The sequence below is a fragment of the Penicillium concentricum genome (assembly GCF_028827145.1).
Source record: "Penicillium concentricum strain IBT 3081 chromosome Unknown utg000001l_segment0_segment0, whole genome shotgun sequence".
NCBI classification, from domain to species: Eukaryota; Fungi; Ascomycota; class Eurotiomycetes; order Eurotiales; family Aspergillaceae; genus Penicillium; species Penicillium concentricum.
In genome coordinates this window covers 7,060,392-7,072,840 of record NW_026622754.1, presented here as the reverse complement: position 1 = coordinate 7,072,840, position 12,449 = coordinate 7,060,392, and the positions used below count along the sequence as shown (strand labels likewise).

The 12,449-nt window shown below is 47.4% G+C and overlaps 6 protein-coding genes across 6 annotated transcripts; 4 read left to right on the top strand and 2 right to left on the bottom strand.

The window, feature by feature from the left end:
- Positions 1–79: 79 nt before the first annotated feature.
- Positions 80–738, top strand: N7517_002725 (mitochondrial 54S ribosomal protein mL59; the record flags this gene model as incomplete). The annotated part of the gene is made up of 2 exons (XM_056720455.1): positions 80–634; positions 697–738. 2 exons carry the CDS (start codon positions 80–82, stop codon positions 736–738), a joined length of 597 nt encoding a protein of 198 aa, XP_056584590.1.
- A 1,612-nt stretch (positions 739–2,350) lies between these two features.
- hxB (putative molybdenum cofactor sulfurase protein (HxB)) lies at positions 2,351–4,975 on the top strand (the record flags this gene model as incomplete). The annotated part of the gene is made up of 3 exons (XM_056720454.1): positions 2,351–2,453; positions 2,506–4,039; positions 4,090–4,975. 3 exons carry the CDS (start codon positions 2,351–2,353, stop codon positions 4,973–4,975), a joined length of 2,523 nt encoding a protein of 840 aa, XP_056584589.1.
- A 374-nt stretch (positions 4,976–5,349) lies between these two features.
- On the bottom strand, positions 5,350–6,318 carry N7517_002723 (phytanoyl-CoA dioxygenase family protein; the record flags this gene model as incomplete). The annotated part of the gene is made up of 3 exons (XM_056720453.1): positions 5,350–5,459; positions 5,530–5,962; positions 6,031–6,318. The coding sequence occupies 3 exons, from the start codon at positions 6,316–6,318 to the stop codon at positions 5,350–5,352; spliced, it is 831 nt and encodes a 276-aa protein (XP_056584588.1).
- A 535-nt stretch (positions 6,319–6,853) lies between these two features.
- Positions 6,854–7,668, top strand: N7517_002722 (HD domain-containing protein; the record flags this gene model as incomplete). The annotated part of the gene is made up of 3 exons (XM_056720452.1): positions 6,854–7,327; positions 7,385–7,544; positions 7,643–7,668. The coding sequence occupies 3 exons, from the start codon at positions 6,854–6,856 to the stop codon at positions 7,666–7,668; spliced, it is 660 nt and encodes a 219-aa protein (XP_056584587.1).
- Positions 7,669–7,734: 66 nt separating this feature from the next.
- N7517_002721 (Zn(II)2Cys6 transcription factor) lies at positions 7,735–9,807 on the bottom strand (the record flags this gene model as incomplete). The annotated part of the gene is made up of 4 exons (XM_056720451.1): positions 7,735–8,756; positions 8,802–9,478; positions 9,526–9,635; positions 9,688–9,807. The coding sequence occupies 4 exons, from the start codon at positions 9,805–9,807 to the stop codon at positions 7,735–7,737; spliced, it is 1,929 nt and encodes a 642-aa protein (XP_056584586.1).
- A 422-nt stretch (positions 9,808–10,229) lies between these two features.
- N7517_002720 (uncharacterized protein) lies at positions 10,230–11,792 on the top strand (the record flags this gene model as incomplete). Its single annotated transcript, XM_056720450.1, has 5 exons — positions 10,230–10,320; positions 10,370–10,654; positions 10,706–10,978; positions 11,028–11,154; positions 11,207–11,792. The coding sequence occupies 5 exons, from the start codon at positions 10,230–10,232 to the stop codon at positions 11,790–11,792; spliced, it is 1,362 nt and encodes a 453-aa protein (XP_056584585.1).
- Between the last annotated feature and the right edge of the window lie 657 nt (positions 11,793–12,449).

The window sequence follows — 12,449 nt, the reverse complement described above, 5'->3', positions numbered from 1 at the left end:
CAACTTTTTGACCAGAACATTCACAAGCAACTCCGCAAACACCTGTGCACACAGGACCAAACACCATCCTAGATCCATCATGTCGGTTGCGAATCAGTCAGGCAAATTGTTGGAGAATCTCCCTCAACGTCTGGTGAATTTCTTCGCTCGGTATCCTCCACAAACCCACTCCGCAGCTGTCCGCCGCCCTGCCCCTGCGAACGGAGAGGGCTATGTACCAACGAAGGTAGAATCCCCGTATACACCAGACCGTGATGCCAAGGGTGCACCCGGAGAGAAAAAGCATGGCTGGACTCCTTCACGCGCACTCCTCGTGACTAGTGACGCAATCCGCAACCCATTTCTTCCACACAAGCGATACGGCAAATGGGAGGCACCGAGATATGGTTTGCGGCAGCAGGCCGATCTGATGAAGCTGGCCATCAAATACAATGTGGGGGCGCTTCTTCCTCCTAGTCGCAAATCACCTGAATTTAAGGAGACACGGCGCGCAGAGCGTGGTTTGCAGGTCAAGGGAACTGGTGTTGGCCATAAGGTCAAGGGTCACAAATGGGAGCGCACCATGGAATCGCGTCTCGAGGATCGCCGCAAGGCAATGGAGGGAATGCCGGAGATGGTCCGTATGTGGAAGCAGGTTAGTAATCGATTGGTCCTTCCCGTTGAAGTTATGGGAATAATGCTGACTCGGCGCAACAGAGAGGTCACGGCCGTGGCTGGAGACAATGGCCCAAGCGGTAATCGGGATGCCCCACCGCTACACATCACAGCATCACCTTTCCGTTCTTTATTTTGGCCAGTTTGTTCATTCCGGCTTTTCAGTGCTCTGTCGATTCCTACGCGAACCGGGATCGGCAATACTTGTACGAGCCATTGCAGGAGCTTGGGACGGAGTTTTGTCTTTGAAGTATACTATCAACCCCATCTGTACAATACAATCTACGGTCACATCGCCCAATGGTACCTAAGAAAATCATTTACATATATCCGGCCGGTTTATCACTCATCATCCTCAGCACCAATAAGAAACCAACATACTCTCGGCTAAACATGTTCAATCTTGCGAGCAATCCCCACGCCCAACAAGCAGCTAGGATGAGGGGTACACCCAAGAAACACCCCTGGAATAGCCAATAATAGTAGTCACAAACAATGAAGGGCCTAAGCACCCTACGAAGATCATCGTGCTGATCAATTCAAAGCTCAACACTATTTGGAATACTATAGTTGCACTACTATTCCAGGCCCCCTTTCGCATAGTATGAGCTTGGCGTGTCCTGCTCGATTTTTTGTGACAGCATTAGCACTTGAGTCAGATATGCATGGATTGTTTAGTGCATTTGACTCGACTTGTGCCTACATGTTTTCAGCCCAAGGCACAAGGAACTGCAAACTAAATTAGGCGCTCTCTTCGTATATGAATAGCAATAAAATCGAGTGTGTAAGCTGACAATGTGATGAAACTGAACGTAGTGCTTTAGCTTTAGCAGAATCCTGGAAACCTATGCAGGTTTGGTTACGCATTGTGTATCAGGGGGCGCTACTGGAACGTGTGAGATAAAATAAAAGAAGCAACTTCACAGGCAAATGGTTGTTACAAGTCTACAGCTAACAATCTGATTGTGTACTATAACATAGGAGTTTATTATTAGTTCCAATAGTACTCATCATCTTGTCGGCTGATGTAAATATATCTCACCGACGAGGCCCAGGGATGACCATGTCCGTAAAAGGTATAGGCAGTTCTCATATTATGCATGTAGTGCATGAACGTCACGATGTAGTAGTGGGGTCGCTATACGGGATGTAGATCATCGTGTATATAGTGCCGAATAGTGCGTGTGATAGGATGAGAACAATCAGCCGGCGTGATGAGGTTTGTTATGGGACCGATTATTGCCACGTCCCATATATCCCCGGCACGTGTGAGGGGAACTCTCATCTGCAGACCATCTCTCTTCATCACTTCACACATCTCGAATAGTTGAAAGCAACCTATAAAAGCTATCTACCAGACTTTGGGAATGTGCTTTTTTTCTAAACCTCCGATAGCCTATCCCTTTGAAGCGGACTGGGAATCATACCCGGGCTAGTTGATTTGTTGGCATCGGTAACCTCCGATGAGAATATAGCTATCTTATATGTGGTAAGGGCCCCCTCTTTCTCCAAATCCATTTGATATTGTATAGTCGCACAACTATACAGTCTATTTCTGGATATCTCTATTCATGGTTTGCTGATTATTGTGCTAGAAATATATACAGAAAGTCCGCTCTTTCACAATTTGCCACCTTGATTTCAAACAAAGTGCAACAAATTCTGGAGTGCATTTGTGCAAAGTTGAACTTCAGCAATGGCAGAATCAACCTTTCAGGGGTCTGTCCATCCCAGCTATAGTCAAGGTTATTCCGCCGATGTGGACATAATCCGAGAGCAAGAGTACCCTCTGCTAAATGGTACAAGTGCCCATTGCTATCACTCAATCCTCACTAACCACTGTTCTATTAGGAACAACATACCTAGACTATGCGGGGACAACACCGTATGCCAAGTCCATGATCGAGTCTTTCTCGCGTGATCTTACATCCAATCTGTTTGGAAACCCTCATTCGATGTCTGTATCATCGCAGCTTTCTACGCAAAGAACAGAAGATGTTCGAGTCCGTGTATTGCGATTTTTTAATGCGGACCCGGATGAGTTCGACCTTGTCTTTGTGGCAAACGCAACTGCTGGCATTAAGCTAGTCGCAGACTCACTCCGGGACTCCGACCATCGAGGATTTTGGTATGGCTACCACATTGATGCCCATACCAGCCTCGTCGGGGTACGAGAGCTGGCCGAAATGGGCTATCAGTGTTTTCAGAATGATGATGAGATGGAGGCTGAGATTTCAAAGTTGGCCGGCAACCAGTCAAAGGCGCCCAGACTACTTGCATACCCAGCCCAATCCAATATGAACGGCCGACGCCTGCCAATTCGATGGTGTGAGCAGGTCCGATCCGCAACAAAGGGAAGTGGAGCAAATGTATACACTCTGCTTGACGCTGCGTCGCTGGTATCAACCGCTCCACTTGATCTAGGTCCGTCTTCATCTGCCCCGGACTTCACTGTCCTCAGCTTCTACAAAATCTTCGGCTTTCCAGATTTGGGTGCTTTGATTGTTCGCAAAAGTGCTGCACGGGCCTTTGAGCGACGAAAGTATTTTGGCGGAGGCACCGTCGACATGGTCCTAGCCACTGGGGTGCAATGGCATGCGAAAAAGGAAACCTCAATCCATGAGCGGCTGGAGGATGGTACTCTCCCATTCCATAGCATCATAGCTCTGGACACGGCCTTGGACACACACAAGCGCTTATTTGGTTCCATGGCGAACATTTCGGCACACGCTGGGTTCCTCGCCAAGCAAGTCTATGATAGGCTGTCTTCATTGGCGCATTTCAATGAGAGAAAAGTGTGTCAGATTTATCATTCGCACACCTCGGCATATGGCAATCCAAGTACCCAAGGCCCGATTATTGCGTTCAATCTTTGCAATAGTCGCGGCGAATGGGTTCCTAAATCCGAGGTGGAAAAGTTGGCTACGGTGCAAGATCTGCAGATACGCACTGGGTCTGTTTGCAATCCAGGAGGAACTGCCTCGTCGCTTGGGTGGACTGGTCCCGAGCTTCGCCGGCATTACTCTGCGGGATTACGTTGTGGTGATAACCATGATGTTCTCGGAGGACGACCAACAGGAATTCTTCGTGTCAGTATCGGTGCCACGACAAACATGAAGGATATAGACTCCTTGATAAACTTCATAGAGGAGTTTTACGTGGAGAAGAGTCCACCTATAGTCGCTTTGGACCCTCTAACAGAAGACAACGAGGTCGTTGCTCCTCATTTCTATGTTGAAAGCTTAGCAGTGTTCCCAATCAAGAGTTGCGGTGCTTTCAAGATACCCGAGGGAAAGCGCTGGGAAGTGAAGAAAGAGGGACTGGCTTGGGACAGAGAATGGTGTTTGATTCATCAAGGGACTGGTGCAGCCCTGAATCAGAAAAGGTACGTTGTGCCCAAACAAAGTATCCAAATTCCCAAATTAACGGTAGTAGATATCCTCGTATGTGTCTCATACGACCCTCGATTGAGATTGAAAGAGGAGTTCTCCGTATTACTTGCGGTGCAATCGCCGCACCCGATCAAGTCAGCCTTGAGATTTCACTTGGCTGGGAGGACACGAGTCTAATCTCCACATCCTTCTGTCCAAGCTCGACCAAAAAGCCTACAACAGTCTGCGGCGACCGAATTTCTCTCCATGCCTACACGTCCCCGGTAGTCTCTGCGTTCTTTTCAGACTTCCTAGGAGTGCCCTGTACTCTCGCGCGGTTCCCTACACAGACAGCCAGCCGGTACTCACGCATGCAACGGACGCCGAATACGTGGAGAAACCGTTTTCGCAAGCTGATCATGCCAGGATCATTCCCACCTGACTTCCCTCTCCCGGCACGTGAGGGTGGCCAGACACAAATCACGTTATCCAACGAGTCGCCTATTCTAATTGTCTCGCGTTCATCTGTCAACCAACTGAATGAGACAATCAAAGCAACCACCAAACACGGCCGCAGTAAGACTGTTGCCGCAGACGTATTCCGGGGTAACATTATCGTTGCTGAACGACTTGCTCGACGTGGCGATGTGGAACAACCGTATGCGGAGGACCGGTGGTCATCCCTTCGGATTGGACCAGACCAACTTCGGTTCGATGCCCTCGATGCATGCCAGCGATGTCAAATGGTCTGTATAGATCAATTCACCGGCGTCCGGCGTGATGAGCCATTCTCAACGCTTGCCAAGACGCGAAACATTGGCGGGAAGGTCTCGTTTGGCAAATATTCTGCACTTTCTCCGGAAGAACTAGAGGGTCCTGACTCGGAACTACCTGATCGCAGGACGATGATGGTAGGAGATGTGGTTGTGCCATCATATCAAGATGATTGAGATTTTGAATGTTTTCTCTTTTGGCATTTGTGGGATTTCAATCGTATTTTTGGATGGAGTTCGGTGTCTGATAGTACCATTAACATACACACTCTGTATATAGCTGTACGTACATAGTACCAAATGGACCAGGTTGTGACTTGTCTATAGTTTGACTAAGAACACTAGAAGCTCTGCTCCGGAATATTGAGTCTTCTAGTTACTAATGTGATTGACTGTTTCCGTTTGCCTCTGTTGATACAAGGTAAATTCTTCGCCTATTGTTTTTGAGGGATTTGCCAAATATATAGAAGTCTTAGCCTCGACTTTCAAAGGTTTCCGAATAGAAATTTTGATTTTGATAAACGCAAAAGTGATATTCATGCTAGTTCCTACTAAACAACATCAACAGCTGCAGCTGCAGCTTTGTTCTGGGCTTTGGCGAAAGGCGCTGCAAAGCCATAGGTCTCGTAGCCTTTAGAATAGTCTTTGCCTTTCTCACGCTCTAGGAGATATATATCAGGAACCCGGGCCGTCAAGCAATTGAAGAGTTCAAATTTTAAAGAATAACTCACCATGCTCAGGTGGAAACATCTCCATTCGATGCTTGTAATATTGCTCCCTAAGATCCTCCCCGTCACTCCTGGAGTGAAAGGTAGCGTAAAGGCTTGACCGACTCTTATCGGTCCTATTCTCAGCCGACCGATGGGCAAGATGTGACCCAAAGATTAACATATCACCCATCTCAAGTGGGACAGAAGTCCATTCATGCGCGTGCTCCCATTCAGGCTTGATTCGCCCAGCTTCCGCAAATTCAACTTTCATCTTGTGTGACCCGCGGACAACCTCCAGACACCCGTTCTCAGGAGTCGCGGCATCAATGGCTATGTTGGCGGTAACATGTTCGATGCGGCCGATGTGGTCGTAAGCTGGTGCATCTAGGTGCGCTTGGAAGCCGTTTCCCTGGGGCTTTTTATAGTTGATCTTCTCCTTGAACAGGAGCATATCCTACAGTTAAGAGGGTGTTAGCATCATCTCCTAATAGAGCTTCAGTTTTGGGGACCGAGGGAAGATACATCGCCTGAGACTGCCTTCAGAATCTCGGCCAGCTGCTCGCCGCAAACCAATGACTTAAACTCGGGGTGGTAGTCAATGAACCTTTCTGTGCGCATCAACTGGCGTTCGCCGTTGATGTTGATTTCGTCGTAGGGCATCCATTTGCCCTTGATACGAGGCCATGCCTGGACTTCTTGCATCCACCGCTTGAGTTCTGTGGGGTCGACGAGCTTATGCTCGTTGGCGCGTAGGAGGAGGTAACCATTCTTGTGATAAGAAGCTATTTGTTCAGGTGTAAGAGGTGACATCTTTGAGTAATCGGATCCGAAATACAGAATTAAGCAGATAATATAATGATTTGATTCAAGAAATCTGACCGAAGCGAAATGTAGTAACCATCGAGCTTTTAATAGTTTCGAAAAGCGTCACATCTTTAGAATGCGGAGCCATCCCGATAACTCGGCCCTCAATTCCACTATGGGTACTCAACCCTGCGGCATTTCTCAATAAGGTCTGTTACATGGGAATTGGGTGAAGGGGTCCGTCCCGAAGCCAGACAGAAACCCTTGGGATACAGCACAGACCAACGGGCTTCGTGCCGAAGATGAATGTGATTCGCTCGAATCTTGGGGGATATCATGAGTTATCAGAGGAGGTTTAGCTTAGAACCTCATTAAATGCACGTGAATAGACGGACTTCCTGCCTTGCGAAATATCGCCAATGCTACCCATGCACAACCTTGGAAGGACTTTAAGTATGTCATCAAGACACTACTACGTAACCAAGGAATCTATTTAAGACGAGAGACTATTTCTTGAAAACAACCAAAAAAAAACTTCAAAATGAACTTGAATATGACATTCCCCCAGACTGAGCAAACTCTCACCTCGGTCGAGGAAGATACCCGAGCAACCATAAAAACATTGTTCCAATTTCTGCACGTACAGGGCCAGGGTGACTATCTCGGCGAGCAAGTAACTCAACTAGAGCACTCGCTACAGTGTGCATATCTTGCTACACAGTCTCCCAAATACAGAAATGACCCCGAAGTTATCCTGGCTGCACTTTTGCACGATGTCGGACGATTCATCCCCGCGACCGAGAAGATGGAGAAAATGATCACACCTGACGGCCAGTATATTGGAAGACAAAGTCATGAGGCTCTGGGAGCGTCTTACCTGCGTCAGATTGGGTTCAGTGAGAAGGTGTGCAAGTTAGTTGGTGCGCATGTAATGGCTAAGCGTTATTTGGTCGCGACAGATCAAGGCTATTATGATGCATTGAGTGAGACCAGTAAAAAGACATTGAAGTTCCAGGTAGGTCATCTTTCACTTCTTTTTTACTCATACTTGAAGTATATTAACGGCGATTAGGGTGGCGGGTACAATACTGAGCAGGTTCTGGAGGCGCAACAGGATCCTTTGCTTGAGGCAAAGCTTTCTGTCAGACGATGGGATGATCTCGCGAAAAAGCCGAATTTTAAAGTCCCTCTTTTGGAAGCGTATGAGGAACTTGCATATCAATGTCTTATTGGTGAGTGGGATCGCATCATTCCAAGCCTGGAATATAGATACTGAGCACTAATCTAGACTCCCGGTCAAAAGTTTCGTTACATTCGAAAGAATATATAGCCTGCCAACACAGCCCACAGTTGTAATTTGTGGTAATGGCTGAAGTTGAAGATTACGTGATCTTATGCTCAACTGATCAATCTGATATTTGCCTATCTCGATGCCTCTGGGCAAAGAGGTCCCATCGATGTATTATAATGTAGCCACCACTCGTCAATATCAGGAAAGTTGGTTTGGAAGTCAAAGCTTGCCATATTTTCCATCCAAACTGCATCAAATACTGGGGGCTGTTCCTGAGCAGGAGAAGGACGATACATTGTTTCGTGGACTGCGTGATTGGAGGCCTGGCATATACCCAACAGCCGTTCCAATCCTTCGCTGATGACTACAAGGAGATGGTGCTTATGCATAGATCGGGTGACGTCCCGAAGGGCAGCCACAGTCTCAGTGACCAGGGAAATGATCTTGCCCGTATCAATTCTGATCATGAATGCATACTTCGTGGCAACTTTGAGGAGGAAAACAACGGCGAAGGCGAGCATAGTATCGAAATATAAAGGAAGCCCATTCAGGAACGATCGAAATTCGGCATCACAGACGATCATCCGAAGGATTGACATAGCCGACAATACGCCGGCATTGGCGATCTCCTCCAACTCAGGCGACATGTATTGAGGTGAACTCTCTGATACCGGTACACCACGAAAGGCGTGCGAGCAAAGGTATAACTTTGCAAATTGAAAGTGAAAACCAACACCCTTTTGCGGATAATTTCCGACATTCTGATTCTCCTTGAAGCTTTCGTTCCAATCTGCAAACCACGTATCCAAAGAAATGGAGCATCGACGCAGGTGAGGTAGGGTCTGAGGCGCAATAGGCGTGTCGACGTCAACTCCGAAGGTGTCAAACACTCGACCCAGGATTGACCATTCTTTGACCTGACTGATTAATCTAGCATCGTCTTCTGTGGCGTGTGCAGTTTCTAGTATTCGACTAGCCGACTCGATTATGAACCCTTCTCTGGACATAGGAGGTCGACCATAAGCGATCGAAAAGTGGTGGTCGCATACATAGACGAGATAGTATAGTCGAGCTTGAAGATAGCCATCGCGGTCTCCTTTGAGGGCTTTGTAGATACCGCTATGAAGATTTATGTCCGATGCAATGCGAACAGCTAGTTCTGTTAGCTTCGTCTCGCCAGAAGATTGGAGGCACATACCATTTCCGATCAAGGCCCAAGAAATTTCATGCAGCCAAAACGCACCAACACACAGGCCACGGATGTCATCTTCATTCACATTTCTTGAGAAAGTTTGGGCTGCGACAAGGTTCTTATATTCACCGTAGCAGGCTTCAAAGAGATGGCCGAGGGATTGAGAGTGCAAAGCAGCCACGGTACAAACAGCCGCCGTTAACAGTGGAGATGCGATTCGAACCGAGTCCAAACTAATATGGTCACCAAGAATGCGGTAGAGGAAATGATCAAGTCTGAGATGATATGTTTCGAATAATGCAACGGCTTGGCGTAAAGAGATAAGCCCCGTGGATATCAAATCTGGACGACGTGCAGTTGATAAATTGTTCGATAGACCTGTCTTCCCACCTTCTGAGACGCAAGAGGCTGGGATGGAAGCTGGGCCGCCCCGGGGATCCATTATCACTTCCCATATCTGTGGTGGCTCATGGTTCTCTTTGGACTGAGATGATTGACTTGAGACAGAGGTTTCCTCCCTGATAACTTCTTCATTAATAGCTTCAGCCGGTGAGCTCAAAGAATCATCTTGTATTTCAGGAGCAGCTTGCACAGCTTGCAGCTCGGGTATGTCAACTTTGGCAGCAATCTTTGCAACGGCTTCTTCTAACCGCCGCATCTTTTGTACCACAGCGCCTTTCCATCTGGACGCTATCAGGAAATGCCAGTGGACGAGATTTGTCGTACTTACGTGACATCGTCTTCCAGTAATGTCTGCAGGCTTCGGTTCACGTTGCAGGGGAGGCCTCTCTTCTTACACCGCGAGCATGGCATTTGACCCTCCCGCATATGACATTTGACCTTCCCCGCATGTCAGTTATTTGCTTCGTTATCTCCGGCAATAAAACCTCACTTTTTGCTTTCGACATGCTACACAAGCAGTAATCTTGCGAGTGATATCGGGGGGCTTTCGATCGCCGAATGATTCTCGCAAGGCACTTACGGCCGGCGGAGAGGCTAGTTCGATGTCCATATGTTCAAGGCTGAAAGTTGCAACAGTAATCTGAAGTTATTCAAATTTGCAGTGCTTATCAAATATTAATCCCCAGTAACCTCAAACCAGAATTAACACAATGAGCATGACCTTTCCTGAATAATGCGGACTTCGCACCGAAGAGATACGGGGACACCCGCAAAGCCCCACGTGGGGGGAACGTCAATCCGGACTGGTCTCCTGTAGGTATCCCCCGTGGTAGATTTGGCGTTTCTCATTGCATCTTCTCAGGTATGACAATCCGTATACAGAAAGGCTGTCCCCGAAATACTAATGTCTTTGAGGACAATGGTATAATGTATCTCTAAGTTCACCATCTGAAAAGATGTATATCTCCCGAAATCTCGGTTTGTTTTCTTTCGATAATTTCTTTAATCCCAAGAATCATTTGATTTGCTTCAATGGCATCTCTGGGAGCCAAATTGAGATTTGTGGTCACTGCGGGCGTTGGATTCTTCGCGGATGGCTATCTCAACCTAACGATTGGACTTGGTGACTGGCTTCAATTGATGTAACAAAACCGAAGGCTAATACTGTACAGTGGTACCAATTCTGGGTTACTTATACTTCCAAGATGGCAAGGTCCCGCCAGTTGACAGCGACATCATGAAAGGTAGCCTGAGTTTGGGCATGGTTGTTGGCCAGCTTCTTTTCGGGGTTCTGAGTGACGTTTTGGGTCGCCACACTATATATGGCAAAGAGCTCCTCCTAACTATATTTGGAACCCTGATGGTAGTCTTGTTGCCTTGGAACTGGATGTCGGCCCAGTCTGTGACCGCATGGATTGCAATATTTCGTGTTGTGACCGGGGTAGGAATTGGGGCCGGTAAGTCATGTGCCTTTGGCATAGAGATATAACGGTTCTAATCCGAGGAAGACTATCCATTATCTTCATCTTTATCGGCAGAAAAGTCACCATTTGGCTCCCGTGCTATCCAAGTGTTGACTGTCTTTTCAAATATCGGCCTCGGTAATATTGCAGCCAGCATCGTGTTTCTGATCTTGCTCAAGACATTCGAGGGGTCGATAGCCAACAATCCGAGCCATCTCGAATGGGTCTGGCGTTTGCTATTGGGCATTGGAATTGTGCCGGCGGTATTCACTCTTTATGCCCGCTTGACGATCACAGAGACATTGCCCTACAAGCAATGTGAGACCACCCGCAGTGTTGTATTTTGAAGACAGCTAATGCTCTTCAGACATCTGTGATGATGCCGTTGGGCAGAAACGGACGTTCCAGCAGCAGTGGGAAGACTTTCGCGAGTATTTCGGTCACTGGAAACATGCCAAACTCCTGTTCGCGACGGCGGCCTCCTGGTTTTTGTTGTAAGTCAGAATGACCTTGGAAAAGAAAAATCCCCCAAACTAATACACATAGCGATATCGCATACTATGGTATCAATCTCAACCAAAGCATTATCCTAGCAAGAATCGGTTATGCTAATGGAACAACACCATGGAGGACCCTGTACAACACCGCTGTGGGTAACATAATCATACAGGCCGCAGGCTATCTCCTCGGAGTTTACGTCGGCATCTTCCTTCCTGATCGTATTGGTCGTGTACGCCAACAATTTTGGACCTGTATCATGGTGTGCATCCTTTATGCCATATGGGCTGGAGTCAGCACACAGAGCGCGCACACTCCAACAGCTGGTTTGATGATTATCTTTGCACTCTCGCAATTTTTGCTGACGGTTGGACCTAATTGCACGACGTTCCTGATTCCCGCAGAAGTGTTCCCAACGCGCGTTCGAGGCACATCACACGGAATATCTGCTGCAGCTGGAAAATGCGGTGCAATTGTGACTTCATTTGCTTTCGGTACTATTGAAGATGTAATGGGCTTGGAGGGTATTCTTGGTTTGTTCTCAGGGATCATGCTGCTCACTGCTCTTGTAACTTTGCTGATACCCGAGGCCAAGAATAAAACTCTTGAGGGTATTGAAAAAGGTGAGCTCTAGTTGAACAGAGCAAGCGAAGCTGTCGCCAAGCTTCCACACTCTGGCTATGTTACCTATACCAACGTTGATGTAGTGAGCAGGGGGGTGTATGCAGCGAAGACCAGCTTGGGTGGTGACAAAAAAAATGGCAAATTATCGACACAGGCAGGTTAAGCAATTGTAGTCTCACCGTCTTATGTCAAGGAACAGTCATGATTGCAAGTAAGCGACGTCAATTTCAATGCTCCGTCCCATCGTTCCTTCATAACGGCAATGATATCATCCGATTTTATCAGTTGAAGCCTATATGCCTCGCAGTAATGCAAATGGAATTCCTCCTAGACTCGAAGATCGCCAAGTAATGGCCCCATAGGTCTCGAACCTTGCATGGTTTGTTTGTCTGTGATGTTTGTACAGTTTGCAAAATGTCGTCAGGAAATGCCAGCTCCAGGGCTTCCCGAGGTCCTGCAACTCCGACATATCCGAAACTCCGAGAATATCCCTGATACCATGGAAGTTTTGAGAATATTATCTGCAGCATTCTCAATGCAGTAGATATATCCAACAAAGTCCTCTCTCTGGAGTATAAATCGACATCGGCATACAGTACATAAGATTGATATTAGTCTGTTTTGATTGGCTCGATGGTCAACCCCGCTTATGGACCCGCTTAATATG